The sequence below is a fragment of the Bactrocera oleae genome, chromosome 4, assembly GCF_042242935.1.
Source record: "Bactrocera oleae isolate idBacOlea1 chromosome 4, idBacOlea1, whole genome shotgun sequence".
NCBI classification, from domain to species: domain Eukaryota; kingdom Metazoa; phylum Arthropoda; class Insecta; order Diptera; family Tephritidae; genus Bactrocera; species Bactrocera oleae.
Window position 1 is genome coordinate 66,695,617 of NC_091538.1, and position 27,276 is coordinate 66,722,892.

Here is a 27,276-nt window from a genome sequence, read left to right on the forward strand (position 1 = left end):
CTGTAGATTGTGTAATTAGTAGAGCTATAAAAATTAATACTATATTAATTTATTTTTCCAAAAAAAATAATTTAAAAAAATATAGAAACGATTAACATATTTTTTTAAAATATATGTTTTTGCATAAAATTTTTCATACATATATTTTTTTTATAAATATACATATATATTTTTTAAGTTAAAATAAATTTAAGCCACACGCACATATTATTTATTCGCACTAAAATAGTAAAAAGAAAAACTTTTTTTTTTAAATAAATTTGAGAGTTTTAATATATTCCTACTCTATTTCAATGCCCTTCACTGTATTTTGAAATTAATTATATGCATAATTATTAAATTCAAATTATTTACACACATGAAGATTTGTTTATATGTGCACTATGTGTACCGTTACATATGTACATAATTAGACATAAATAAATACTTAAATGTGTAATGAGTAGATTGAGTAAGATCACATTTGTTTGCATTGAGATTTGTGTGAGAGAAACTTAACTGTTCTTTTTGATTTAAATAATTCCATTGGTTCACATAGAAGGTAAATGAGTTGCTGCTTTTATATAAATTAATTATATAAATATTTTATATAATATGAATTGTGTGTCTAAGGTTTAACGATTAATTAATAAACTTATTTTCATAAATAGTTTATGAATGACGTAGTCCACATGTTAATATGTGTGTATGTGCGTGTATGTAAAAACGATTGATTGATTAATTTTTCTGCGATATTTTAGAATTTTGAATTTATTATTTCATTTATTTACTTGTTATTGTTGTTTTTTTATTTCTGCGTTAATGTTAATGCGTGTGTGGTGCTTTCCGGTACATACTTGGGTTGGCTATGCAAGTTTTTCACTGTGTATTGCTGCCTTCTACGCGCTATTAACATCTCTATTAACCTACATATGTTTGTGTGTTTTAGGTCAAGTTAGTTTTTTAATTTCTTTAGGGTTAGGTTTAGCGCCAAGTCGGGGTTTCTTTAATTTCGTTTAATTTATTTAATTTTTTGTTGGTTTCATTTAATTTTTTCTTACATCTTGCTTTAACTATTACTTAAACGCTATTGAATTGCATTCTGGTATTTTTATGTTGTCATTATTAATGCTTACAATTATGCACACACGTTGTATGTATGTGTGCCATGTCTGTCTACATGCGTGTGAGTGTATGTAATGTTTGTATGTGTGTGTCTATTTTCGATTTCTGTCACCTCCCTGTTTTCACTATGCCGCACTGTCCTTTTAACTACTATTGTTACTTCTTATTCTTCTTTCTCTTGTTCTTATTTAATTTACTACAATTTACTAAAATTGTTTCACTATACTTTACTTAAACGTATGCTTTAGCTTATTTATTCACTTTCTTCTTCTTCCTCTTTCTTTTCTTTTTATTTTCTTCAACCATTTTATGTCTTTTAATCTGTATTTCCACTCACACATTCCTTCTTATTACACATTTTCTTTTGTTTTCTGATTCTTTAGTTTATTTTTTTATAATTCTTTTGCTTGTAAATGCGTGTGTGTGTATGTGTGAGTTCGGTTTTAATGCTTAATCTGCTCATTTGTTTTTTTTATTTTTTTTCTATATTAAATTTAATTAATTGCATTTCTATATTCTATCCTCTTCGTCCTCCTCCTCCACTTCTTCGCCATTCTCTTCGACCTCCTCCTTGTAACCGGGATGTTCGGATATGGCGTAATAGTTACCATTATAGATGACGCCCAGCTCGCGCAGCGCGTCACCACGTATTGTCGCCTTTATCGTCCAATTGTAGCAATCGTCCGATTCCGATTCTCGATCTAGTCGCTCCACGTCGAGTATTTTCGAGTTGAGTCGCTCCAATATGATGCCGATATCTTTGATGCTGAGGTGTCGTTTCTGATCGACAGACAGCTGATCGATGAGCAGCAGGAATTTCTCAGTCGTCGTCTTATCATCCTCCATGACGGTGTTTTCTGTTTCACTCTCGGAGCTATCACGCTCCGGCGCTATATCCAGAAAGCGTACATGGCCTTTGACGCCCGATGAGCGTCGTTGCATGCTGCCGCCCATCATAGGATCCACAACCGATGACATAGATAGCGTCGCTTGTTGTTGCTGCGGCTGGGGACTTGTGGTACCGTCCTGTATGGGCGATGTGGCCACACTTTTGTGCACCGCAATTTTGCGTCCCTCCTCGTGCAGCGCACAACAATGAAAATCGCATTCCGTGGTGCTGGGACTGCCCGCCCGACTGGGCGTATGCGCATGATGCGCACATTCCGGTGTGTGCACATGCACCGCCCCCACTGCGCTATCAAATGAACCGCCCTGTTTAGATAGGCGTCTACTGGTGCCGGGTATTACAACGCCAGGTGGCAGCACCACACCGCCCGGATGGTATATGCTAGCTGGTCCCTCATCGCTGATGACGGTTATTTGTGGGCTGGCATAGCGTTGCTGTGACGATTGTGACGACACCGATTTGGTATCGAGCGAACTTTGCGCCGATAATCCCTTCTTCGATGGTGAATATTTGTCCGATGACATGAGTCCGTTACTGCCGCTGACACCACTACCGCTCGGTCCCATGCCACCAACACCGCCGACACCGCCTCCACCTCCTCCGCCGCCGCCTCCTCCTCCACCGCCTCCACCTCCCTGACGCTGGTCCCAATGCAGGACCACCGTAACACGACCCTTATTATCCATAATTTTCCAAGATGGCGTCTCATCGTGTAAGTCGAGCGCATGAATCGTCTCACAGACGATCTTCGGTATGGCTGATATCGCTATAACACCGTTGATAAAATGATTTAGTATGAGCATTGTTAAGTGAGTACAATGACCTACCAGCTTTTATAACATCCACACCAGTTGGATACCAGCGTTCACCCTGCCTTAACAATAGTAGCACCGTATTGTTCGTCAATGTACGAAAATATTCGCCATCTTCAATTTGGGTTCCATCGCACTCCAGAACAACACGCACCGGTTCTGAGGCAGGAACCCCTAATTTATCTTTTCCTGTTGACAATCGCAATTGAAAATATTTATAGAAAGATTTCTTAATACAAATGAAACTTACCTCTGACTAATAGTTCCTCGAATGTTCCAACAACTACGCCTTTGCGCACATTTCGCCAACTATCCCAAATTTTAAGGGGTCTCTTGCCACGAGACTCCTGTAATAAAAGAAGCAATGAATTAGTTATAAATATTTGTACCGAAAGTGGATTTGATTTGAAAGTGATTTAGCTTTACAAAAACTTGTCTCTCAAAGTTCTTGTGTATTCGGAGGTAATATCAAACCTTCTAGTGCATTTCTGCCATTTGAGGGTAGTTGAAATTCTAAGGTTTAGAAACTTATAAGAGAACTAATATTATTGCATCATAAAACATAAAAGCTTTTTTAGCGAATTCGTTGAGTATTGGCTGTTGAGCTTTCCTTTTCGAAATTCCCATCGTCAGTCCACTCTTAAACCACTCTCAAGGCAACCAAAAATAAATGCCTTTCGTTTGTTTTATTATTTAGAATTTATTTGAATATTTACAGTTAATAAATAGAGACATTTGTTCTCCATTTGCATTTTTATGCGAGTTTGGTTTCAGGTAGTCTTGATATTTTCAAACGACATTTGCCTGTTTCCTCTTCGCTTGAAAATAATGTATCGTCTAAGCCCTCCTAGCAGATATTGTATAAGTGACCGCGTTCTTCTTACCGCTATCATTAAAAAAGTAGTTAGCTACAATTTTCGTTGAGGACACTTTATCAATGGTAGATTGTGCCCGGAGTTTCTGTTTACAAAAACGCATGTTTGGCTCACGTTAATGCCGTTACGTCAGAATTAACACTAAATTTTTGAGCTGTAGAAAACTACTTTGCCTTGAAGTCCGCTAATTGTTAAACCCATTCATTAATCGAAGGATATATCCGTACAGATATCCAGCCACTCTTTTTATATTGTTGCTTTAATAACAGTATGCTCAGCTTTATAGCTGGTTTCGTTGAAATTACGTTATCATAAACTCTGAGTGTCACTTTCTTTGAAGGATTGAAAGTGCCTTTTATCGCTTGTAAGTATAATGTGGTCCTTTGGACAAAACCTTTACTGCATTATCTATTATCTTAGTACAGTCGTATGTAATGTTCCATAGAAAGGGACTCGTGTGAAAGCCTGTCGGTTGTTTCTATCAGACTATTTGACTTTGAAAATCACTTCCAATTAATTGATATACTGTTAAATTTTCCGCTCAAAGTCTATTTCGCTCCTCTAAGTACCTGCATAGTTTTGCTTCACTAATTGCTACACTAGACATCTTGCCACGAAGTTTGTAACACCCAGAAGGGAACGTCGGAGCCCATATAAAGTACATACACATATATAAATGATCAGCGTGAATAGCTGAGTCGCTTTAGTCATGCCCGTCTCTCCGTCCTTATATCTGCCTGTACTTGTATGTCCCCTCTGATCTCAAAATAAAGTTCTTATATAAAAAACTTTTTTCTTTGACATGTTATCCATCCTTAAGAAATCTGACACGGATTATTATCTAAGGCAACAAGACAATCTACGAATACAGATTTTCAGATCGGATCACTATATAGCTGCCATATAAGTTAAACGATCCAATTCAAGTTCTTGTAAAAAAAACACTTTTTTCTTTCTGAAGCTGCATATTCAGCGCACCGAGAATTGAACTATATTTTTTGTTTTTGGCTCATTTAGGACTATGTGACTTGGTAACTACTTGATAATTTAACAAGTTTTAGGCTATGCAAGATATATGAAAGGTTTTCAAAATCTAGTTTTAAAGCAGTTGAGAAGTTCGGTTATATTTATTAAAGAGTTTTTAAAGTAAAGCAGCAATCTCTAAAGTGGACTACTGCGCAAATGGCTCGCAAAGAATTCCACACAAGTCTTGAAGTACGTTACACCGCCAAACGCCACAAATTGTGCCTTATCTGCATCCAACTACAAATACCCGTACCGTTGTAGCACATACAAGAATTCATGGCGAGTGCTTTGTACATAGTTAATATTTGCAGATTTTGTGATTAGAGCAATGTAAGTGTCCAATGCAGGCGGACTGCCAGCGAAAGCGCCACAGTTAAAGGATAATTAAAGGATTGCATATACCTTGCCGCAAAACACCCACACAGCCACATACAAGTGCAATGAAAGGCCTTTGCAGTTTGGCGAGTAAGAGCATATACATATATGCTTAAGTACATATATACATATAATATAACATATATACATATAATATTAAATACATATAGGTATGTATATATGTAGATATAATCACAACTAACAAGATAAACACGTTGCACTGAAGTTGCAACAAAGGCGCTGCCCGAACAATGGACGTTGAAAATTGCCAGATTAGTGTGTGTTTGACAGCGTTGAAATTGCAAAAAGGAAATAGGCACACACACACAATATACCTATGTGTGTATGTATGTATGTAAATGCTCCGCCAGCAGATAGCGAGAAGTAAAAGGATTTGAATTAAATTCCTTGCTGGAAAATGCCTATAAGGAAATACTTGCGATTGAAAAGTATTTCTAGACTGTATAGTATTCATGTGAGCACATATGAATGTGTGTGAGTATATTTTGGTAGATTTTAATCAAACAAATTCGCAACATTGATGCTGCATCCACGCAGTACAAAGGCGGGTAGCGCGGGTGTATCGAAGCTGCAGTAAAGTGAAGCATTTTGTGACTGCAACAGCAAGAAAAGTTGCACATGTGTATTTAAAAGAAAACAAAAAAACAAGAAAAAACGTTTTCTTCGATTGCACCGGAACGACAATACCCTTCACATATAAAAGTAAGTTTTCCATAGAATGATTTGATTTTGTTCGTTCAGTTTGTATGGCAGCTATATGCTATAGTGATTCAATCTGAACAATATCTTCGGAGATTGTAGCACTGTCTTGGACAACAATGCATTGAATATATCTACACAATTTCGTGAATATATCTAGTTAAATAAAAATTGTCCATACAAGGACTTGATTTGGATCGATCAGTTTGTACGGCAGCTATATCCTATAGTGGTCCGATATCGGCGATTACTACATATGAGCAGCTTATTAGGGAGAAAAGAACGTGTGATAAATTTCCGATCGTTAACTACATATATAGAGACGGACCAGGCTAAATCGACTCACTTCATCACGCTGATCAATTATACAAGTACAAGTATATACACGCAAACTTCGTATGCCTTGATCAGGGTATAAAAATACAATAAACACCACGAATGAAATGAAATAAATGTGAAACTAAACTGAACTGAGATTATTTTCTCCTACAAACATACATACATACATATGTGTATGTGTGTGACATCCACTATTTACTAGCGCAATACAGCTGTGAATATATATGTGCTCATAAATATGTACAATACATAAGGCGTTACGAGCTTATACATATTTATAGGCTATATATATATATATATATGAACATTGGTATACACATACATTCTTCCAAACGGTCGCTTGTATGTTGCAATGCATTGCAAGGACATCAAATGAGAGTCCTAGTGACCCAGTAAGCAGCCGTCGCAGCAGCACTGACAGCAACAACAACTTGCTATGCGAAGACCATGACAAAATAGACAACAACAACAACTACTTACATACACTCAAAAACACACATACGTGGGCACACACACACACACTCATCCAGCAAGTAGCAGCACTTTGCAATAACAACAATGGCGAAATAGAAAAATCAGCAGTCCATTCCATTTCATTCCACTTCATTCCGTCGAATTTAACTGAATTCAGTTTGCCTTACCCCAACAGCATCTTGAAATATCCGCCCAATCCACCTATCACCGCACACTTCTACAGCTCCCTGTCAACACACCTTTCTGCTAAACGCCGAGCGTTTTCGTAAGTTCGTTTGTCCTGTCGTGCCAAGCAGCGAATGTGGCTGCTACAAATTGCGTTGGTCATGTACGTTGCAATAACAACAACAACAACAACAGCAGTAAGGTAACATCTGTGGTACAACAAACACTGCGGTCGCAACTGACGCATCCTGCATCCGCCCAGTTCGGTTCAGTTCCGCACAATTCAGTTGAGTTGCGTTCGGTTCGTTGTAGCCAGCATTCTGCCACTTGCAGCATTCAAATGGCGACATCGATCAAATCTTTCGTTTGCGCACACTTACACATACTTTGCTTTCGCTACATTTTCCTTTTGCAATATAATTTCCTTTACTCAACATCCGCACCCAATTTGATGCGCGATTCGCACGCCCTCTGTCATTCATTCTCATTCGTGCATAAATATTACTCACACACATACATCCATATATACTCGCATATAAATCCTATGTATACTTTAGAGATCATGTGTATGCAATTGAGTATATGTATATATACATATGTATGTGCATGCATGTGCGTGTGTGTGTGAGCTTATCTACGACAACGTGTAATTGCCCGATTTCACTTTTGTCATCAGCTGTGCTCTGCTATGACATGCCCCCGCTCTCGCATCGCCTACAAAATTGTCAGAGTTGCTTTGGTTGGCTTTTACTTGCTATTGCAGAGATTTTGCTGCGAACACAAGGCTCTGGTGTGAGGTCAAATGCTTATAGACTACAATTAATCGCCTTTTAATTTATTAATCAATATTATTGATGTGATTTTCTGCAGTAACCAGTATTATTGCTATAAAAAATACCTCTTATAAAAGTTAGTTTTAGGTCATCAAGCATTAAAGGGTTTAATATATTATTAATATTAAGAAGAATAAGTGATCTAGAACTTTTGATAAAGAATTTTTCGAGAAAATCAATTTGGTGTAAATCATTTGAGTTATATAGTGAGCCGAGTTGTGTATCTGAGTCAATCTTTTTTAAGCTAACTATTTTTTGATGGAATTTTCGTGTAATACCATATACGCGTTCACTCTGAGATTCGACATGTCAGCTGAGGCTACGTTAATTTTCACCTCACCTGTGAAATTTTCATTCGACTAACATAAGCTGGACACTTAGTGAAGATTAGACATTTGCCTTACCACTCTCAAATATCTCTCTCCAACACAAAAATATTAAAAGTGGTATGAATATGGTTTCCGAATTCATATAAACGTTAGTGGCACGCTGATGCCACATTTATATTTATATAACTTAAAGTCTATATTTTTTATTTCACATATAAATATATAAAACGCTACTCTCAGCGTCAAAGGAGAGAAATTATCTGCTCCATACATTCAAAAAGAATATTGTGAGTTACGAAATATGACGCTAAAAACATCTTCACTAACGACAATAAATGTTCACAAAAGAAGCAGCTCTTCCACTATTCAAACTTCCGAGTCAATTTTTTTCCTAAATATTCTTATAATTAATTTCAGTAAAAAATCGTATGAGATTTCGGATCATTAAAAAATCGCATAAGATTTCGAGATATCAACGTTTATGATATATGTATGTTAACAAAATATAATGTAAAAGCTTGTCGAGGAGGCTTAAAACCCCCTAAAATTCAATCTCCAAACACAAAAACCACAATAAAAAAATCCCAAAGTTAAATTCCCCAAACTCAAAAAGAAGATCTAATCGAAAAAACTAATGATACCCCGGTGTTGGATCGCCCAGAATTTTGGGGATTTGAAATTGAGGATTTTAAGCCTAACCCGAATTTTTTTCGAAATCTAAAAAAAAAAAGTGTTGGAATACTCAAAAAAACATCTAGTAGTGTTAGTTTGTTATAAATGGAGTTGAATTTGCAATTTTAAGCGCTGTTAACAAAACAGTGAGTTGGCATTAATGTAACCTAAACATAACATTGTCTGTTAAGCTTTATGTTAGCAGGTGTTCCCTAGCAATTAGGCTTGAATGTAAAAATAAAAATATTTAAAGTTCATACGCGTATACTTAATTTTAGTTACAAATATTTTATAAAGACGAGATTGAAAAGCAATAACAACAATAAAAGAACTATGTAGTGCTCTAGTAGTATAAGTGAAATATGTAGTATTCTAATAGTAATTACCCCGGCAGTGTTACTGGTAGCTGATGTTGGGCCGGTGGTAATTGCAGCACCTTGACTGGCCGCCGCCGCTGCCGCAGCTGCCACCTGTCGTATGCTGAGGCAGTTGCATAGGGGTTTAGTGACGCCCAATGTGCACAAGGCATTGGACCACATAGTTTCACTTTTGCTAGCCACGTTTAAGCGATTAAAATACAGCTGCTTAGCCAGGTAGTTGCTTATTTTTTTTAAATTAATTTAGTTATTTTTTATTTTATTCAGTGAGCAGCTTTTGATGTAATTTGTTTTTTTTTTTGCTTATAGTTTAATTTTTTAAATATTTTATTTTTATTGCCTTATAAACTATTTGCTTTTATATTTATTTGATACTAAAAGCTACGTTTAGGTAGTTAACAATCTGAAGTAGTTGAGTTTAGCGCGCGTTCCGTTTTGTAATCTTAATTTGTTTTCGTTTTTAATTTTTAGTTTTTCGTTTCTTCTTTAAATTTTTCTTTTGCTTCTTCTAAATTCTGGTTATTTTATTGTTTTGCTGATTAATTTAATTTGCTTTAGCGTTTTGTTTCGTTAAAATCATGTCATTTATTTTATTTCTTTATGTTTTGTTTAAAAATATATTGATTTTTGTGTATATAAATTTTTTTTTATTCGAGTTATTGATTTTAATAGTGATGAACCCGCTTGTGCGAACAACTTATATTAGATTTTAAACGCTATTTTGTATTTACTTTATTTAATTTTTTTTCCTTTAAAAACAAACTTGATTGCCCTCAAATTTATTATTTTTATTAGTATATTTTTTATATAACATATATTCTTTTTTTTTTTGTAATTCCAACTAATTTACACTGCCTATGCATACAAAAATGAAGCAACCTGAAATTCTTCCAATCACAAAATTCAGTTCTCTTAGATTTTATTTGATTTAAAAACCACACTTAATTAAGTCTTTGTTGTTAGAAAAATGTTAACATTAGTTATATAAATAACCAGTAACGAAAAAAGCGTTTATCAAAAAAGATCGTCGTTACAAAATGCTTGTATTACAAAAGTTCTCAATATTCCGTTGTTGTTGTTAAAAAAGTTGTTGTTTAAACAAATATTATCATTTCACACGAAGTTAGGCATAAATAACTACGGAAGTGTTGTTTTGATTATTTTTTCTTCTTAATTTTTATGAAAGGTTATTTTTTTTTTTTAAATTTTTTTCTCTGCAGTTAATAATATTAGGCCGTTCTTGTGCGCCGTAAATGTTTGTATACTTATTTTAATTTAAATGCAGTTAAAATGCAACTGGAAGTAAATAAAAATATTTATTTTTCGACTATCGGAGTACCAGGCTAGTTTAGTGAATATTTTCGAGTATTTAATTCTAAAACATGGTACCCCTTTTATGTTAAACCTTTAATCCTATACTTGAGTGAGCGCGAGAACGAGCATAACTCGTTTGTAAAGGTGTTATTTTGAAAAAATCGACACCTTTAAAAATACCATACTAAAACTTTAAATGTTATATTTCGTATTATATGACATATAATATATTAACTCAATTTAGCTAGACTTAAACTATATGAAACTTAACGCAGCTATGAAAATCTAAATCAGTTTTTCATGGGAATTATTTGTGTTCTTATGAGAGTAATTATGGGTTTGAATATGATATTAGTTTCACTTTCTTGTACAATACAATGTATTAAGTTTGTTACATATCTTTTCAGAACATAACATTTTGGCATCAGCTCATTTTACGAAGATTTTTGAGAATTTCGTGAGATCTCTCTTATTTCTGAAGTATTTTAATGGAGCTGGGGTATATTCAAATTTTCAAAACATAATATTTTCGTATATATAAGCTATTTATGGAGATTTGAAAAATTTTTTTGACAAAATCAGCAGAATTTAGTCCTTAAACTTGACTACTTACAAGACCTCTTGATACTGATTAAATATCAAGTGATTTATGATTCTTAAACAAAACTATAAAGTATCGAACTTTACTGACTGAGCCCAATTATATACTAAAGTAAAAAAAAGTGATTTCTTTACGTAATTTCGAAATTATCCACAAAAAATCATCGACTTAAAAGTTGTTGGCAACCAGGGTTGCAAATATTTAATTAAAATGGTATTTGACTGACACTTTAACTAAATTTTTTTATTTATTTTGTAAACTCGAAAATCGCAATTAAAAATAATTTTCAAATTTCTAATACTAAATATCGGAGTGAAAATTTACAAGTCAATTTTTAATACCAAAAATCGAAAAGTTAAAAACGTAATATTTATTACAAAATACCGGATTGAAAAGTGAAAAAAAATGTAATCCCAAATGTATATTTAAAAATTTTAAAAATATGTTTTTAAATATTAAATAATTACGCGCTTGCGTACATCGTGTAATGCCATTTTAGTAATCTTTTGAAAAAGAAAATTCATTATTAATAAAATTTCAACTTAATGACTTTTAATTAACCGGTTTCAGTTAAAATTATGTAAATCTTTACTTTTTTTATCACTTTTCATTCCAGCTTATGATCTGATAAATTATTATTTTTATTTGTTGCGCCAATTTTTAAATTAAAATATTTATTTCATCAATATTTAATTGTGACTTCGCGATTAAAAATTAAATTTCCAATTTTTAATTATGTTTTTGCAATTATAGGAATTAAAGATTCCTTAATTCTAATTTTGGGATTAAAAAATTAAATGGATTAAATTTTCAAGTTTTAAAAATTAAATTTGTATAAATACTAAATTTATTTATTTGATAGCGGCAACCCTCTTTAAAACTGTAAGCGCTCTTAAGCCATGTACATTCGCTCTTTTACTTTTACTATTATTTTTTATAATTAAATATCCTAAACAGGTGGCCGCGCTTCTCAAAAATATTCTGAACTGTAAACTTTCTCTCTCCTCGTTACTTTTACTATAAACCCAGCTGGTGATTATTCACTAACTTATTATTTTTATTGAATAAAATTTTTGTAAGTAGACTGCATCGCTTATTGAAATATATGGTATTATCAACGGTAAATTTTCGTCAATTTTTGTAGGAATTGTATTAAATTTTGAAATAGTTGGCAACTCTTGAAAAAGTTCATGTATATCATTTTGCATAATATCCACATCAAGTATAGGATTTTATAAGTATTTAAATAGTAATTGAAAAATAAACGAAACAAAAATATTTTCGCACCAGAAATTCGTTAGTTGTTCAATAGCAGCAATTTACTCGTAGTACATTAAATATTATTCAGTTTTTGAGCATATTTGTTAAACCACAATATATATATTTAATATTTTTATTATTTCTTCAGGCAAGTTTGCAACCTTTATTTGTAAAATTTCTACACTTTTATTAATTTTTTTTTATTTATAATTTTTTGCGTGAAACCACATAAATTCTTGGTACAATGCTGTACTGTTAATTTATTCTACAGACACACACACACAGGAAATTACATCCGAAATATGACGCACTGTTATTTTGCTTTTAGCGACCCTTAGGTCTTCTATGTTGTTTTTATGTAAGCAAATTTTATTTTTTCACAAATTATTTATTTCCACAAAACTTTTCTAATTATTTTATTACATGTATGTATGTATGTAGTAGTTCTCGTAAATGGAAATTATAGTTTCACTTTTTAAATTTTTAATTTTTTAGTGCCAACGTTTGATTCTTTCTCAATTAATTTGTTTAATTATATATTTTTTTAAATACTTTTTAATGTTTTTAAGTGTATTTAATTATAATTAATTTTTACTTTTTAATGAATTTCTTTTCTTTAATATTTTTTAATTATTTATTTTTCAAAATTTTAAATGCCTTCTGCTGCTTTGCCATACATCTCTTTTTGTTGTAGTTGCAGCTGCTGCAGCGTTGACCAACTGTTGTTGGTTGTTTGTTGTGATTTTCGTTGTGCTATTGTTGTAACAGCTGTTGTTGCTGCGCTGTCACTTTCACTGCTGTCACTACTGTTTTACTGCGTCACGCCCAGTTATAATTTCAAATTTTAGCCAAAATACCCGTTAAAGAGCTATGTTTATATATTTGTTGTTGTTGTTTTTATTCTCTTTTAATAAATTATTTCTACATATGTCGACAAACGGCGCACAGCTGATTATTGTATGCTTAGCGCCGCAAAAGTGAGAGTGATAGTGCTTACAGTTGCTTTTGTTGTTGTTGGCAGTGAATGATTCCAAATAGTTTTTAGAAAGATTTTTATATATTTAATTTTTTTTTAGATTTTAGTGGTTTTTGTTTATTTGAAACTTGCTTTACACTTTACTAGGAAACCGTATACTCACAATTTCTGTCGTCGTAGTCTACTTTCAGGCGCAAATACACTAATTTCACTTTTTGCACTGAAATCACTATTTTTCGTAATTTTAATAATTTTTTTAAGTTTCAATAGCAACATTTTCCATTTTGTTTTCGTTTAATTTTCATTTCTCATTTTGAATGTGTGCCACTTTACAATTCTGTTTTTTTGTTTTTGTGTGTTTTAATTTAAAATGTTTTTGCTCTAGTTTTACGCTTTTCGCATGTTTATTTTTGTAGTAATTGTTATTGTTGTTGTCATTAGAGTATTTCCCTTTGTTGTTGTTGTTGTTGTTGTTGTATTTTCTATTTTTATTTTTATTTATCGTTGTTGGCAGTCGTTCTGTTGGCTTGGCAGTGGTACGCTGAGTCCTACTCAGCTTCGGCCTACATTCGTGTGTGATATAATCAGGGCAATGTACACAAATGCAGGCGGGCAGTCGAACGTTCGCTCGCGCACACCGACACACACATCAAAGACTCAAATGCATATGGGTGTAGAGGTGCTTTTCTGTGTATATACATACATTATTTAAATGTGTCTATGTATATGCGCCTGTTTGTATGCAATTAAATGCTGCTGCTGCTGTTCGGTTCGCTTTGGACATGTAACAAATTGAACACACACAAATCACTGCTGACTGTTGTTTTGTTTTTTGTTAGTGAGCTGTAGTTGTTGTTGTTGTTATTGCTGCTGATTTTACAAGGTTCCGTAGCTGCCATTGCTTTTTTCCATTGAGCTGCTGGCCTTTTTATTTGCTATTGTTGCTGTTGTTTTTTTTCGCAGTGCAATTATTGCAGTTGTTGTTGTTGTTGCTGCAGTCTTCTTTGCTGTCACGTTTACATGTTAGTGATTATTTGCTTTTCGTTTATTTTCACTTTGTGTCTCCGCATGTGCGTGTGTGCAATGGCCGATTTTTTTTGCCTGTTTGTGTGTGTGTGTGTGCGTTTGAAAATTTGTGCCTTCTATTTTTTTCTACTTTTATTTTGGTCTTTTATGTTCGAGTGTTTATTTCAATCAGTATTTGCCGCCTAGCATGCTTTTAGGCGCACAACACATGTCGAATAAACGTTGTACAAATGCCAGCACAAATCATTTGTATGTTTGTATGTATGCTGTTAAACAAAGCGTAATGCTACACACCTATTTTTTGCTTGCTGCTTGATTTTTACTTTGCATACATGTAGGCGCCCACACCTTTTTTGACACACTGATGTCACAAAACGATGTTTTTTGATACTTTACCGCTTTTAACACAAACTCATGGCAAAGCCACATATAAATTTTTAACTTATTTAAAGTGTTACTAGAATTTCGAATTTGATAACTGTATCTGCTTCTTCTTCCACACTAAATTCTTTTTCACTTTCGTGCAACACTGTTCGCTTATATTTTTATTAGTTTAAATTTCATTTTCACCTTCATCACTCAAACGCTCGAAATTCGCATGCAGCGCTTACAACCAGGCGCGATAACGTGGCGGCAGCTCTTGGAAGACCACTGCTGGTGAGACAGTCTTCTGTACAAGATTGTACTTAATGCTCGCTAATGGTGGTGTAATGTGTGGCAGTGCTTGCGCTGGTGCTGTTGTTGCACCCATAATGTTGCATGTGGCATTTCTAAAGGGCATCAATGTGGCAGCGCCCAATGTTGTTGTGGCATGTATAGCTGGGCCATATGAGCAGTTAGCAGCTGATCCAGTCGAGGCAGATGAACTGGTTGAAGTGGTGGACACTGCCGATGAGTAGGAGGCCGATGTGCTGTGACGCTTTTTTGTAACGGGCATTGTTGTAACACTTTTATTGGCAAAACCACCAGCATCTTTGCGCTTCTCCGTGCAGAGCATACAAATGACAAACATGCACATTTTCACACAATATTTGCTTGGGCGGAGGGCCCAACAGTACTAGGCGCGCAAAAATTATGATTTTTAAGATTTTTTAGTTAAAAAAATTCTTAATTTTCTAAAATATTTGTTTCAAAATTTTTTTTTTTAAATTGATTTTTTAAGCTTTTATTTCATCAACATTTTTTTCGAAATTTTTTAATTTCAAAATTTTTTTTTTTTCAAGATTAATTTTCGAATTTTTTGTTTTTTGAAGTTTTTGTTTTCTAATGTGAACTTAAAAAATATTCACTTTCCTCAATTTTGCTTTTTTTTGAAACTTCGTTTTGCGAATGCACCGTTATTCGCACATTTCTATTCCGCCACATTCACTTTCGTTTCATAGTTTTGCTTTGTTTTTGTGTTTTTAAGGGTGTGTTTCGCAGTGCGCACACACACAGGCACGCGTACACGTCGCTTATAGCCCGAAATTACATATGTTGCGTTTATGTATACACACATATACACATACCTACAAATGCATTTATATAAGCATAAATACGCTTGTATGCGCAGCAGCTGTTGTTCTTGTGCGCTTTAACAATTTGTTGCGCCTAAAAGATTGCGTAACGGCACCACGCTGCACTGCGCTGCATGCTACACCTCCATGTGCGCTGAGTTTACCGTTAGCTGCTGCTCCAGTTGGCGTCGTATTATTTCTAATTGCCAATGCTGTTGCCGTTTTGTGCTTTTGTTGTGCCCCTATATACAGCTGCTGCGATTGTTGTTAGTGCTTTTGTTTTTGTTGTTGCGCTGCTTTGTCGTCGTTGATGTATTTCCTCGCTTATCTGCAGTGACAGCGTAAAACCCTGAACTTTCACTTCCAGGTTGCCATTGCTATAGCATACATTTAGGCGCTGTCTTACTACTTTTTCGCTTTCAGTTTTTTTTTTTCTTTTCGACTGCTCCTCTTATACTCTGCTGCACCACTCACGTCCGCTACAAGCTGCTGCCATATTCAGTGTACCTAGGCTATAAGTATTTGGTCCGCTTGCATAAAAATTCATTTCATTCATTTAACATACTTTTGTGCATTATTTTTCATATTGCACACCCATTTCGCACATCTGAAGCAGACTTTGGTGATTTTCTCTATCAGCGTACACTTGCTGTGGCTGCCTTCGTGGCGATAACTTTTACTTTTTCCCGAACTCCAATGTGCATTGACTGCAAACATTTTTCGCCCCATTTAAGTCTTGCATATTTTAGGGCTGCTGCTGCTGCTTTTGCAATGGTTTTTCGCTTCACCTGCACTGCACTGCGTTTTGGCTTGCTGCTCTTATGTGTTAATTTTTTATGGGCGCGTGTGTGTGTGTAAATAATTTCAACTCGATTTGCATTCAGTTTGTTGAAGTTCTGAAAATTTCCATTTCCCCGAGCATACGAGCATACTACTTGTGTATGTGTGTAGGTATGCTATGTCAGTCAGTTTTAGTTGCAAGTATTTTATGTGTAGATTTTTTATTCAATTTTTGTTTCATATATTTTTTGTTTGGTGTGTTATAGTATTTTTCGGTTGCGTGGAGGTGATGATGCGAGATGTTCCGTCCGACACGAATGAGTAACACAAACTGCAATCGCCAGTAGTCAGCAGGCAGGCAAGAGCAACCGCAGCCAAAGTCAAAAATGCCATAGTCGTAGTCGTAGGCAAAGGCAAAGAGCCAGCGCAAGTGTCAGAGCGTCGTCGTTAATGATGCAGGATGCTGCACTTGCTCCTGTCGCTGTCGTTGCCATTGCTGGTTGCCATTCGAAATACTAACAACACTACTATGAGCATACATGTTGTTGCTGTTGTAGTGCTTGTTTGCTTTTACATTCATTGTTGTTGCAGCTATTGCTGCTGCACTCGTTTGTGCATACGCTCAACTCACTCACCGCGTTAGCAACGTTCGTGTGGCGCCCGAATCAAGCCAGCTGTTAGCGCCACTGTCACTGCTGGTCCATATGCTCATATTCGCTCATTCAACTTCTTCGTAATTGAGCTGAAGCGGTTCGGCATTGCATTCTGAGCGGAGTTGCCATATGATTTTGTGGGAAATATTTGAAAACTTTTAGTAGTATTTTTTTTCATTTTTAATATATTTACTACAGGAGTGGACAACAAACAGCAATTGCCAACTCTATTTATTGGAGAAAAAACTAGATCTTGGACTATTAGCAAGAATAATTTTTAGCAAATAAGTAGAAATCTCTGGCAACTTATTGTAAGATCATTTTAATAAGACAAATGATTCGATCACTATTAAATTTTCTGCATGTTCTTTGTATACAGCGTCTACCAACAGGGATAACGTGATATTAACAGCCCGTGTTTGTTTACGGATTTGTGTCAAATTTTGTCAGTATGTTCATTAAGGTTTACCATTTCACAATGTCACGTTTGGTACAGCGCTTGAAAATTGTACAAGACTATTACGTAAATTCACTTTCTTCCGTGGCTACTGTAAGTCGAAAAATCTGCCTTGCAACTGAGACCGAATTCTAGTTTAATGGCTTCGTCAACAAATAAAATTGTTGCTTTGGGTTGAGTCAAATACACGTGTGGTTTAAGAAATGCAATTGCATCCCCAAAGAGTTCTTTCGAAATGAGGCAGTAAATGTCGTTACCATCAATAGCGAGCGTTATAACACGATATTGACCGACTTTTTTCGCCGAAATTTGATGAAATGGACGCGCATGACCTCTACTTCCAACAAGACGGTGCGATAAGCACGTTAATTTCGAGAACTGGCGGCCAAGATCATGCGATTTAATGCCTCTAGATTTTTTTCTCTGCGTGTATGTTAAATTAAAGGTTTACGCTAATCAATCAGCAACGCTCGAGGATAGACAACAACAAGTTGATAGACAACATTCAGCGCACACTGGCCGAAATTCCAGCTGAAATGTTTGTGGATATATGCAAACGGAGCCGTGGTGGCTATTTGGCCAACATTTTGTTCAAATCATAAACGGCATAAAATTATCTGCATAACAAACAAAAACAAAACAGTACCCATTTTACCAAAATTTAGTGTTATATTTAATTTTAACATCACGTCGTTTTTTGTTAGTAGACTCTATATGTAGGTCTGCATACATGACCAACAACAACCAAAGTTTTTGGTAAAATTCGATTTTTTTTTTCAGTTTTTTAATTTCTTTTCGACGGGAGGTACAGACAATATCATCTAGCAAAGAAAATATTTTTGACTTCATTCATGAAGAAGGCCGGTATCATTACAGCAGTAGAGACCATTTTTTAGCGCGTCGAAGAGCGCGCGTAACTTAAAAAATATTTTCTATCTATATCTTCTTCAAAGATTTTACTGTGTATTCTTAAAATGTATATATGTAAATGTATCTTTAAAATTTAAAACAAGCGATACAGTACTTTTATGTTATTACCAAAATTTCCTTTTTTAGGCTCTTATAGTAGGTATGCCTTTTAACTCATTTCTTCCCTTTATTCCAGAGTTGTTTATGCGCGAAATGTCCTTTTTTATACCATCAAACAAAACTAAACCAAAAGTTGTTGCCTACGTTTAGGCGCATTCCAAAATTTGTTACCAGTCAAGTAACACACATTGCAAATTATTATCATTCAATGCAATACTTTTTCCGAAACGATTTTGAACTTTTTATGTGCCACAATCTATCAGAAAAGATCAAAGCGCATACTACAAATAAGTGATAGGATAGGGATAGCTCGGTTGGGAATCAAGCACTGAATTGTACATTCGAATAAAGTTTAACTATGTAAACATCATTTTCATTAGTTACCGTTATTACTAATGATATGCGGATAGTTAATATATAATAGCGATTAACATAAGTTTTCGCTTTCTAAAGATCGAAGCTACACAGCTGACGAAGCTGGAGTGATGGCTTTCACTATATGTTTGGCTCAATATTCCAAAAGATGGTGGCCACACTGCCACTGCATCGCCTTACTTCGTCAAGTCGTCGTCATCGTAGTCGAGGCGGATATTCAGTTTTGTTCTCTACTCTGTTCCTCTCCTGCTTCTTCCATTACTGCTCTGCGCTGCATTTCTCTGCTATGCACGCGCTGGCGCACACACCTATACAGCGCAGTTGTTGTCATCATCGCTTTTGTTCGGCACAACATTAGATTTGACCCAATTTCACTTCGGCAACTACCTCCACCGCCGCTACGGCACTGACCGCCTTACGTCCACGTTTTTGAAGGCTGTGTGAAAGTGAAGTGTGTCTCGCTATGTTCATTTGTATGCACTTGTGTCTGTATGTATGCGTGTATGTGTGTCTGTGCAAAGCTGTTAACACACTGTCATGTGGCATACTCCCCCACCTGCCGATGCCGCTCTCTCACTGTCGTTGCACAACTGTTAGCATCACGAATCGAAACTGTGTTCGCAAAAACAATATTCATTCGTTGTTAACAATGCATTTTTATTTATTTTTTTCATGTTTCTTAATTCGATTTTATTTCGTACGCATTTACATGCTATGGTGTGAACCCTCCGCACCCTTTCACCTTTGCTTGCTTTGTTATTGCTATTTGGTCTATTATATTTCAATTCCTTCTAGTTTTTTTTTTTTTTTTTTTTTTTTTTTTTTTTTTTTTTTTTTGTAATTTCTGCTACCTATCTGTGTTTTTTTTTTGCCCGCTCGGTCAATCATCGTCGCCGTAGTTGTCGTTGTCGTCGTGCATTTGGGAGTGTCTGTTGGTTCTGTTCAAGTTCCATTTTTCCAACCTCGTATGCCCATCAGCGGAGCAGCCGTAGAGCAGCAGCGGGCACAACAACGACAACCCGCGAAGCCATTGTAGCTATTCAGTTGCCATTGTCGGTTAATTTCAAAGGTTTCAATGCATATCTTTCTCATGGGTCACGGAGAATATGGTCGAGTGTTAAGCGTGTAGTTGTTAAACATAAAAAGTTATCATGCAAACATATGAAATTCATGTATTCAAATAGTTGCTAACATCGTCGATGATGTTGTGTCACTGAAATTGGCGTGATCCGTCGAGCGCCGAACTTCAAGGACACTTATGTGTGTATGTGTATGTGGGAATGTAATTTGATAATTGTAGCATTGCCACATGCTTAGTCTAAATTTCATTTTTTTTGTAAAAATATCCTTTACTTACTTGAAACAAAACGGAATATATTTTCAGTTTGTGAAGTACAAAAGGTAAAAGCTCAAGGTAAATTAGATAGTGAAAGATTCCAACGTAAAAAAATTTAAATTTTACATATATATTCTCACATAAATATTCCTGCATTATTTCGATGTGGAAACCGTTTTAAACTTTAACTGTGAACAAATACGTAACGTCCGAAATATTTGATAAACAAATACAAGATGACCAAATTCGATACATTAGTGAATATCCTTAAAACAAAGTGTCAAAGCGGTCGAGCATATAGCAGACGAAACTCAATAAATTCATACAGCTTTTCACTAAGCACAAGTTAAAGTTGCACTGAGACAATTTCTTTGAAAAGCTTATCCTATCCTCCTATCGTTGGATCTTATCGATTCTCAGGCATTTTATTTATATTCCTCATAGTTCACTTGGATAGCTCAAGGCGTGAGATCCAATAGGCCACAGCATAGATAAAGGCTAGTGAAGTATTGACATAGTAATGCCTTTTGTGAGCTTTAACCTTACCTCTTGGACATCGAACAGGCAATGAACAGTTAAATTCCTTCAACAAGGAAAAGACGAAAAATGTTTCAGGGTGGAATTTATATTAAAAATAACATCATAAAATTTTTAATGAAAATATCAAAAAAAATTGTGTGTCTCATAAAGTGTAGCCGCTCAGCTCAATCAGTTCCATCAATTTATCTTTAAACACATTTTTTAAATTTGCTTGAGAGATTACTCGGAGATAAATAATCCGATAAATATCAAATTTTTGCTGCATAAGCTACCAACTGTCAGGATCTGATTAAAAATTAAATTTTGGCAGTTCAAAAACGAAGAAAACTTTAGGAAAAATTCAATTTGTTTTTAAAACGCCGGCAATTTGGTAATTTTTGATGTTTTTTTTAGCGTAGGTCTTTTTTCGAGCGTAGGTCTTTAAACGCACAATATCTTCTAGTTGAAATTTTTTTTTTGGGTTTCATCAACGAAGAAGACCGAAATTACTGCAGCACTGAACTCAATTTTTTTCTTCAAAAATTTTACTGTATATTTTTAAAATATGCGTAAATAGTAAACCCTTATAATTTTAAAACTCGCCAGTTTTTTAGGCGTTCACACGAGGTGTGAGTCTATACTAGAGTTGCCAAGTATTACAAAATGTTAAGCCAAGCAAAATTTCAACATATTTTGTTGTAATTTAGTCAGCCACCGAAAAAAGTTAAAGAAAATCTAAATTTCTCCATATTTTGTAATATTAGAGCCGCAAGCCATAAACAAACAGTTAAAATACGCAAAATATTATTATATTTTGTAATAAAGTTCATAATTATCGGAAATAATTAAACTTAGCAAAAATTTGCGTAATGTGTGTCAAACGTACAATAAAACTTTTACATGATTCGCAGAGGTTTTAGGAATAGAGTTGTCTCCTATCGATGTGTGCAAAACGACCAGAATTTTACATGGGTTGTACGTTAAATGCAGAATAAATTCTTGTCTAAAATGTGTTGTCTGAAACCTCTGAAATGTCTGCAGACTAAAGTGTACAAATGTAATTCAAAGTTATTGTTAAAAAATCATAAATACTGGAGCTAATACTCCCGGAATTATACTAAGAACAATAGTAAATACTATGACATCATATCATATCTGAAAAAATTCCAACGCAAATGTGAGAGAAAAAGATATTTTCGCCATATGAAAATAATAAACTCACGAAATTATTTCACGACATGGACACCAAATTAGCCCACAAGACAAACTACAGCTATATGAGCCCACATACCTTTATACACATTTACAAATAACGGCGCAAAAATTTATATTAAGAAAAAAACACAAAAACAACAACTTAGGAAATGTAATATTAAAGAATTTAGTTTCATCTGAATTGCTGCGGCATCAAAGCACACTGACGGACGCACTTGCACACACACATACATACATATAAGCACCCATGCAAACGGTGTTATTCAAATACATTTTATTCGTACACACACAGTTGTAGGTTGTGTTACTGTAAGTTGTTGTTTTTGCGAAATTCCCAACTATGAAATTATCTACTGAGATTGCCACAGCATTTATGAGCATATGACAACTAACAGCTGACTACAACAACAACAGGAACAAGAGCTATATAATATATATAGATAAAACCACAGCAGCAAGGACAATAACAACACTGCCGTTAAGAGCAATAACAACAAGAGCAACGTTGACAAAATTAAAAACAAAAATATATATATATAAAAAATGACAAACAATCCAAAATGTATGGCAACGACAACACAAACAAAGAAAAACTTTAGTCAAAGTGAAAGGAATTCAAATCGTTGCTGGCGTTGTCGCAACAACAAAAGCGCAATCAGCAGCAACAACAACAACAACAATTACATACAGTTGTATATCAACAGCAGAAACAGCTGTAGTAAACGGCGAACTTGTAAGGCACCAAGCGCTCCGCAAACGCACACACATACATACATACATATGTGCACACATCTTTACCTCATACATACATGCATACAGTGTGGCCCCCCGTTAAGTACAAAGGTAATGTGTGGTGCATATACACACCACATGCCATATGATACTTGCCACATGCAACGCACCACTTCCCCCTGCAGATATTTAGGTCAAAGCTAGTCAGTCACTCGAACGCTGCCAGTGTCCCACAAATGCTCGACTGCATCAACGCCAAGCAGCCAGCACACTCGCAAACCACACCGTACCCCGCACCCTGCACCATGCATTCATTAAGCGAACTTGCAGCAGCTGCACAGACAATACAACGGTGCATAATGAGAGTGGTGTTGTGAAGATTTCATTGGCAAAAGACACCGTGAGTATGAAAGACGACCAGCAGAATGGAGGCGCTGAGTGTTATTTCTTCAAATCTACTCACGCTCGCAACATGCAAAATGCAGCGACGCTTGGCTGTCACCTGCATACAAATATGCATACACACATACATCCATACATATAATCGTATGTGCATTATGCCTATCATTAATGGCTGGCCGAGTCACTGTCAGGACTTTAATGCGCAGAGCAGCAGTGTAACTGTAAATTATCGCAACATTTTGCCTTACCGCTGCAGCAGCTGAAGGCTAACGTAGATAAGTTAATCACAAGACCTGGTATTGCAAACAGTGCAAGTAAGCTTTATGCTGCCAACTAAACCGTTGCACATTAGCTGCGCACAAATCTCCATACTCCGGCATTAGCAGCGTGCGATTGCTCAATTGTCAGTTATTGTGCAACTGCGCGCCGTTATTTAGCGCTTAAAAGTCATAAATAAAGGCACAAATACTATTTAAGCAATGTTAACAGTAGATGCTGTTTAGTTAGCATTGCTGTTAGTCGGCTTAGGGTTTAACAGCACTTCGACGCGTTTGCTGCTATTGTTATGCACTGTAGAGATAGAAGGATTCTATATCAAGTCTGGATCAGATATATCAAGCAATTTATCAACTGAATAAGAGAGAGAGAGAGAGAGTCACAGAGGGTTTTCGTAAAGGTGAACTTAACGTAACGCCTTGATACGATTAATTAATAATATAGTTTTGCTATTCAACTTTATTTAACGCCACTTAACTTAAAATAATTTTACTTGACGTAAAATAACACAATCTTACTTAAAGTCAAATCATTTACTTAACGTAACGTAACAAAATCTCACTTAACGTAGTAAAACACAACGTTATTTGGCAGAACTTTACCTAACTTAGCGTAATGTAATAACAGTTAACGTAACATAACCGTGGCTGGCTTAGGAAGTTTAGAGTTCAATTTAACCCTACCTACTATATGTATAAAGTTAAGTGAATTTTTTTAAGAGGCATTTTATTTAGTAAATAAATAAAAATAACTCACATTTACACAATTTTACGTACTTTAATAATCGCCAATTAAATTTGAAAAATTTTGGATTCCCTTAATCCCGTATCGGTTACGGAAGACCTCTGCGAAAAGGTGTCTTGAGGTTAAGACTATTTTTCAACTTAAAAATGTCTCCAATCCAACAAAAAACATGTATATGCTAATAGATAAATACAGGTAATGATCGAAGGAATGCAGAAAATTTAGATTTTTTGACAAAAGACGACTTCCCGAAGAAAGTCGTTTTTTTTGTGAAAAAATTTGCACTTCACAGTAATTTTAAAAATTGGAATTATTACCAAAAAATTCCCGTAGCCGATCTTCAGGATGACCTCTGAATAAAAATGTTTGGCGGTGAGGAAGATTTTTCTTCTTAAAATTATCTCGAATTCAAAACTCAAGAAAATTATAAACACTTTAGGTCTCTTTCCAAAAAAAAAAAATATTTTCTTTCGATCATTACCTATACAATATATCTATGAAGGTCGTGCGAAAATTACCAGGCGATCAGTCCAGTCTTTTTTGAAAAATTTTCCTCACGTACCCTGAAAACAGCGTTTTGAAAAAAAACTCATTTAAAGTTTTTGGAGCTGATTGCACTATGTTAAAAAATTTTCACCTATATACTCATATCTTCGAAACTATTTGCCAGATCAACTTTAAATTTTCGAAAAATATTTTCAAATAGATATATAAGCATTCGAATCTATTCCTCTAAAAAAGTCGCTTAAAATTTTCTTAAAATATTCTCAAATAGATACATGTTAAGTATTCGAATATATTCCTCTAAAAGAGTCACTCTATATATTAGAGTACGGTTAATCGAAACCACACATTTTAGCTAGTTATGTTTACGTTATTGTTTGAAATTGCAATGTTCCGCCGCATATTCTTAGTCGGAAAAAAACCAAAAATATTTGCAAATATTTTTCATTCAGAAGTTCCCATCTTATGTTCAAAAAAAATATTTTTTCTTAAAAGCTAAAAATAACTGCGGTCAATCCTGTTTGAATTTAATTTGAAATTCTGAAAACAACTAAGTACGTAAGAGATCGTAAAGCCTGCGAACTTGTTTTTTGATACGCGAACTATCACATCCTAAAATATTCTTGTATTTAAATTGTTACATTCTTTTTGTCAACACATTTCTTAAACTTGTTAGCCAAGTGGCGCCGATCAATTAGTATTTTATAACAAAACATCTTATCCGCTTGCCGGCTTTCAAACCAATTTGCCGTCTAAAACGAGTTTCACGAAAAAAAACTTTTCCGAAATGAGTTCAAAACAAGTTTATATTTGTTGTACAAATATTTTAAGATAATAAATACTATAAATATGATGCGATTGAAGAGAAAATAATAAAATCGTAAAATCTATCTATCGATTCTAACAGATAAATGTTGGACTCAAGTTATTTTTATACTTTGTTGTACAATGTGATAATCCAGTTTAATAAAAGTGATGCTAAACATTTCTTTTCTCCAAAACCAATTCATTGAACTACCATACTAGCGATAAATTCAAATAGAGTCACAAAAAATTTTAGTGTAAAATATTATGGAATTTTTTTCTTTTGCTCATATTACATGCATACACATATCGATACATTATCGTTGATGTTTCTTCCAAAACTTAAGTACATAATATTTCTTGGCTCTCCAAAATGTCAGATCGATTGTATGATCAAAGATCTGGTAACTTATAAGAAGAAGCACAGAGCAGTTCACTGTTAAAATATTTCACGTATTTGGAACCAATTAAGAGACCGACAGCGATATCGGTTGTAAATATCTTGAAATCCAAGCCTTGTATCCACTTAAGGGGGAATTAGTGAGTTTTCTGAGTAAACATAGACTCTCCAGTGCTGAGCATATGTAAAACGGTACTAATTAGTAGTAGAGGGGTAAGAAATACACCTTCACAACTTCGAAAAAGATTTGATTTCAAACTTGTTTTTAATCGACACGAGCCTTTGGACCAAAGAAAAGACTAAACCGTCTTTGTAGACTCCAATAACATAAATATTCCTCTAGATTGAGCTACTAATATTGAGCTAAAAAAGTAAAGGTCCAAATAGTTTGGAATAATAGTAAAAAACAATAATAAATTGTGCTTTGGAAGATAGGACCCCCATATTAATATGCATAGTTTCATCTATTCATCTATGTAAAACATAGTTAAATATTTGATATACGTATAAAATGTGAAGTGAAAGAACCGCGCACTTACCTCTCTGGCCATTACGACATGCCTCAACAGAGCCGCCCACGATATCGAGGGTCTGTGGTATCTGCCATCCGGTATCGCCGCGCTGCCACACTGCCACCGCCACCACTGTCCGCATTAAAACACGAGCTTCACTCAAACGCAATGCAGTGTAAGTTTCTCGTTGCGTTCTCAAAAATTTTTTGCATTAATAATATATTTTCGGAAACCTACTCTTCCGTCGATTATTGCTTCTCAATTTGTGTGCGTTGATTGTTGGCAGCTGCAGGGTGTTCCAAAAGCTTAACTTCTCAACACTCAGTTTTCATTTGTTGATAATTCTTTTATTGCTTCAAAATTTGTTGATTTTTTTTTAATTTAAATTTATTATGTATTTTCTATTACTTATTTGTGCATTTAATTCATTGGGAAGACGATGTTTGTTTTTGTTATTATGATTATAAGTTTTGTCGAAGATATTTTAGGGCATATGGCTAATATATTTTTATTTTTGTTCTCTGCTGCACACTGTTCGTTTAATGTCATTGTTTTGTAGTGTTGTTTTTGTTGCTGACTTGAAAGTGTTTTTGGAATTTTACATTATTATCTTGTTTACTAGCAAATGTTCTGCAAAAGAGTTTTTAAAAAACTAGTTTTACATTAAAACATGTGTATTTTTTAATACATTTCGAATATATTTAGAAATTTCCATATTAAGAATATAAAGAAGTCATAAGTATAAGTATAAGAAGGTGAATGAGACTTTATTAAAAATATGACAGACCTTCCATATAAGTGACGAAAGTAGCTCTTTCATTAGTTCCAAGGGTTAAAACTTCGACATAACTATTATT

The 27,276-nt window shown here is 34.6% G+C and overlaps 1 protein-coding gene across 2 annotated transcripts; it reads right to left on the reverse strand.

Moving 5' to 3' along the window:
- Positions 1 to 204: 204 nt before the first annotated feature.
- Positions 205 to 27,065, reverse strand: Drep2 (DNA fragmentation factor-related protein 2). Of its 2 annotated transcripts, XM_014247323.3 has the most exons (5): positions 12,211 to 12,664; positions 9,018 to 10,304; positions 3,074 to 3,170; positions 2,839 to 3,012; positions 205 to 2,777 (listed from the first exon to the last, which is right to left on the reverse strand). In XM_014247323.3, exons 2-5 carry the CDS (start codon positions 9,168 to 9,170, stop codon positions 1,615 to 1,617), a joined length of 1,587 nt encoding a protein of 528 aa, XP_014102798.1. In that variant the 5' UTR covers positions 9,171 to 10,304; positions 12,211 to 12,664; the 3' UTR covers positions 205 to 1,614. The 2 variants fall into 2 exon arrangements, with proteins under 2 accessions (XP_014102798.1, XP_036225940.1); XM_036370047.2 differs by lacking the exons at positions 9,018 to 10,304; positions 12,211 to 12,664 and adding an exon at positions 26,447 to 27,065.
- Between the last annotated feature and the right edge of the window lie 211 nt (positions 27,066 to 27,276).